We start from the raw sequence: 4,164 nt of genomic DNA, 5'->3' as shown, positions 1-4,164 counted from the left end.
ATCTGAAAATTCATCTGGAATAACAAAAAACCTAGGATAGCAAAAACTCTTCTCAAGGAACTGCATTCTTTTAAGGAGAAATCGGAGAGTAAAAAGCATCTTTGATACTGCAAGTTACTGGTTGAAATGAGAGGTCTAACTTCAAAGGCCATTGAAAACCTTGCTGGAGACTGGGCTTGATATATTGCCCTCTTGCCTTCACATGGAAAGAAGAGGGAGGAGTATTAGGAATACACAGCTGTCCTACTGAAGAGGCAGCTCATACATGACAGCCCATCTCAACAGCAAAAAAAGAGCCCCAAAGAAGCTAGTAGAGAGACTGATTCCCTGGATGAAGTCACTGTGTGGTCTCTCAGACACTGAGTACTCTACTAAACTGGTTCCATGTGTCCACACCTTGATCAAATGGGCAAGCAACCATCCCATATCTACAGGATGTCTCTAAGACAGGCATGTGGCCCAAGATGACACCAAATATTTTTCTTTCCTCATATAAAGAGATTTGATGCATTGGTTTTAAATGTTTACTTGAATGAGAAGATGAGGCAGGAGATTTGTAAATGTGAGCAAACATGATCTGAAGAATCAATGGCCCCAGAAAAATATTTCTGAGGGACTGCAAACCCTCTTAGGTAGACAAAATTATCAGCCAGTATAGGCTACAAAGTAAGACCCTCTGGAAGTAAAGCAGCTTACAGAAATGAACAACTGAATGAGTTGGTCAAAGTCAACCTGAGATGTACCTCAGTTGTTCGATGCTTGCTTGGCATGGATGATGTCTTGGGGCTCCATCTCACATATTGTGAAAATAATTTGAAATTTTCAAACTTGATGGCTCAGCTCAGTGACTAATTAGCACCATAGCTCAAGTCTAGTTACTGGTCTTTCTCTTTCCATCATGGGTAAACTAAGAATATGACAAATTGCTATAGGTAAAGTACTTGGAGGTATAGAATAACAATGAATCAAAAGTTTATTTCACATACTGAAAACATTTGGAATTACCTTGAAATTCTCATTCTCATTTTTTTGTTGTTTTCATTTGTTTGGTGTGTGTGTGTGTGTGTGTGTGTGTGTGTGTGTGTGTGTGTGTGTGTGAATGTGTGAAAGTGTGTGTGTGTGTATGGGCTTGTGAATATATTTGAGTATTGTAGATACTTTAGAGAGAAACTCACTATATAGAACTGTTGAGCAATACTAAGGATCCCACACTGTATTGAAAAGGACTGACAGTCAAATTCTTTCACACTTCTAAGGTGCAGGCTTCAAACCAGAGACCAGAACAAACTGGGCTACTGGTCACCAATTAAGCTCAATGAAAACACCTGAAACTTCACACATTCTCTTCACACTGTGCTGTAGGGGAATACCATTGGAGGCACACAAAACTCAGGTAACTGCTACTGACCAATGTCATTTTATCAATTACTTCATTTTTCTAAAACCTTTGTGAAACAGTGTGATTTTCTCTAAGATGTTCTCAATTTTGTGTATCTGCAGAGTTATTGTACATATTGTGCTTGTAAATGCTAGGATCCACAGATGTCTGAAGAAATGGGATTAATACCAGAAGCCTGAGTTACAGCTGGAGGCACCTAGTGATATTAGTTCTGAAATCAAATTTTGTCCTCTTCTAAAGCAACATGTACTATTAAAACATGACTCATTGCCCTGTTGGGGCTCCTGAGCATTTATTTGTTTTTCTGAAGAACATAAAAGGAATTTTCTGTGAGCAAACTTCCAGCAGGTTCACAGGTTCCAAGCAACAAGGCCTGTGAAGTTGACAGGCAGGCAGGGAGGCAGGGTGAGGGGAAGAAGAAAAAAGGAATGTGAGAGACACAGAGATTGTGTTTATGACTTCTTTTTTACCACCGGCCAACCTAGATATCCACATGTGAACCACCTTAGCTGATAACTTTATCCACCTACCCACGATTTTGAATCATGACATGCTGGCATTTATGTGTTCATTTTGAATCTCTCCAGAGGACATTTGCTACAGAATGCTTAAAGTTAGATACTTTATTCTACTCAAACATCAGGAATAACATCTAAAAAAGAACTCATGTTCTATTTATTCACTTAATATTACAGTGAAGAACAAAAAGTTTACAAGTCCATGACAAAGGAGCTATTTAATCTGCCCTGGCAGAGTCCACTCAAAACATCCAAGTTGCCTTTGACAGTCCACAAGTCTGCTCACCATGTCAAGCTCAGCCTCCAAGATCCCAATTATTGTACATCCTTTCCTTTCCAAGTAGCTGTACACTGCCTGAAGTCACAGTCTCTGAACACCACAGATGAGAGATGTGTCCCAAACCTGTCATTTATTCACATGCAGAAGATCTGGATCCATGTTCACCGCCAGCAAAAACAAAGTCTGGTCCCCTGGCCATAGACACAGCACTCACCACATTTGTGGGATAAACGTGTAGCAAAAGAGAGGCTCTTGGGCTGCCTTATTGCCCTCAGTGTATCCATGAGATCCCGACAAAGTTGGGCAAATCTTTCTACAGAGACATGGCCCAACTCATTATAGCACTCCAGAGGGGCAGGGTATTGTTCCACATTCATCTTGCTCCAGCTGGCTGTGTGCTGTAAAAGGTCCTTCAGGATGGGCATGGAGAAGTCATTGTTGTAGAAGTTGATCTTGGTAAGCTGGGAACATTGTCTGAGGGAAGGTAGGAGTGCATTGATCTGGGAGTCATTCATCTTACATCCCCGCAAATTCAGAGTCTCAAAAGTTTTTACCACTTTCCTTAAGAGACCTCTCAGAGGCTTTACATCCAAAACCTGTAAGACCACACCTTTCATCTCCAGATGTTTTAGCTGAAAGAGACTCTGACAGCAAGAGAAGGAATCCAAGTCTGACTGTGAAATTTGGTAGTGAGTGATGGAGAAGGACTCCAAGGGTGTCATCAAGCACCTAGGAATAAGTGAAACCAGATGGTTAGTTCTGGCAAGTGGTGATGGCAAGCATGGGATGAAGTTTACACAGTTGTAGAAGGGACCAGGTGACCCAAGGTCACCCACACTTAATCTGCTGGCTTCAGTCCCACACAGAAAACCAGCCCATAAGACACATAGAGGAAGTTCTGTGCTAAGAGAGTCCTGACAGGATCTAGGGACATTACATATGGACTCATTCAAAGATGCATTTCATCCAAGTTTCTGAACAGTCACTCTTGCTATCCCTTACAGTTCCACATAATCCCTAATGTCCCATGTACTCTACAGTACTGGGGCTCAAAACCCTTCTCTCATGGGAAAGTAGGGGAAGATAGAAGGCTGTTCCCACAAATCTTAGCACAGAGCTCACCTCCTCACTTTGATGGTCTCCCCCAGCTCCTAATTACATCCTCAACTCTCTGGTTCCTTCTGATATTTTTTTGTTTGGTTGGTTGGTTTGTTTTCTTTGTTAGTGTTTTCTAGATAGGATTTCTCTGTATAGCCCTGGCTATCCTGGAACTCACACTGTAGACCACATTGGCCTCAAACTCAGAAATCCACCTGCCTCTGAGTCCCAAGTGCTAGGATTAAAGGCATGCACCGCCACTGCCCAGCTCTTCTGATGATTTTTTTGGCTGTGATTCCAAGAAGAATTACAGTCCCTTCTCACCATATCTGAGCTACTCCTTACCTTCCTTAAGTCTTCTGCTTCAGGAGTAATTATTTGAGTCTTTGAATCACTACACATAAGGTCCATATTCTAAAGGGTCCCTAAAATTTGTTCCAGGTGGCTGACTGTCAGGCATGGTATACTAATAATCCTTAAAATGGACAAGAAAAAATGCTCTGCTAGGTAAGCCAGCTCTCCCTCCTGGCTTACCTGAAGACCTGATTCATGTGGTCTATGAGAAAGTGGACACCACACATGGAGAGATGCTGGAGACAATTAAGTATGGAGAAGATAGAAAGGAACTCCTTGACACACTTGTCTTCTCTGTCTCCTGTTCTATTGGAAATCTTGAAGACATTCTTATAGAGGGGTGCCAGGAGAAGTTTGCAAAGATTTCTCATCTGCCCAAAGCACGAGCAAAACGTGCCAGATTGAACACACTCCACTAAGTGTTCAGTTCCAATTCCTCGATGTGTTCTGGATGAAAGACATTCAAAATCTCTAAGACAAAGTGCACGGGCATAGCCCAGATCTTCATGTTTATA

The 4,164-nt window shown here is 41.8% G+C and overlaps 1 protein-coding gene across 1 annotated transcript; it reads right to left on the bottom strand.

The window, feature by feature from the left end:
• Window positions 1–2,358: 2,358 nt before the first annotated feature.
• LOC147005252 (oogenesin-3-like) lies at window positions 2,359–3,846 on the bottom strand. The gene is made up of 2 exons (XM_085836376.1): window positions 3,830–3,846; window positions 2,359–2,926 (listed from the first exon to the last, which is right to left on the bottom strand). Exons 1-2 carry the CDS (start codon window positions 3,844–3,846, stop codon window positions 2,359–2,361), a joined length of 585 nt encoding a protein of 194 aa, XP_085692502.1.
• Window positions 3,847–4,164: the final 318 nt, after the last annotated feature.

This window comes from Mus caroli, unplaced genomic scaffold, assembly GCF_978045245.1.
Source record: "Mus caroli unplaced genomic scaffold, Mus_caroli_1 scaffold_4, whole genome shotgun sequence".
In the NCBI taxonomy this organism is placed as follows: Eukaryota; Metazoa; Chordata; class Mammalia; order Rodentia; family Muridae; genus Mus; species Mus caroli.
This window is presented reverse-complemented; position numbering and strand designations above follow the sequence as displayed.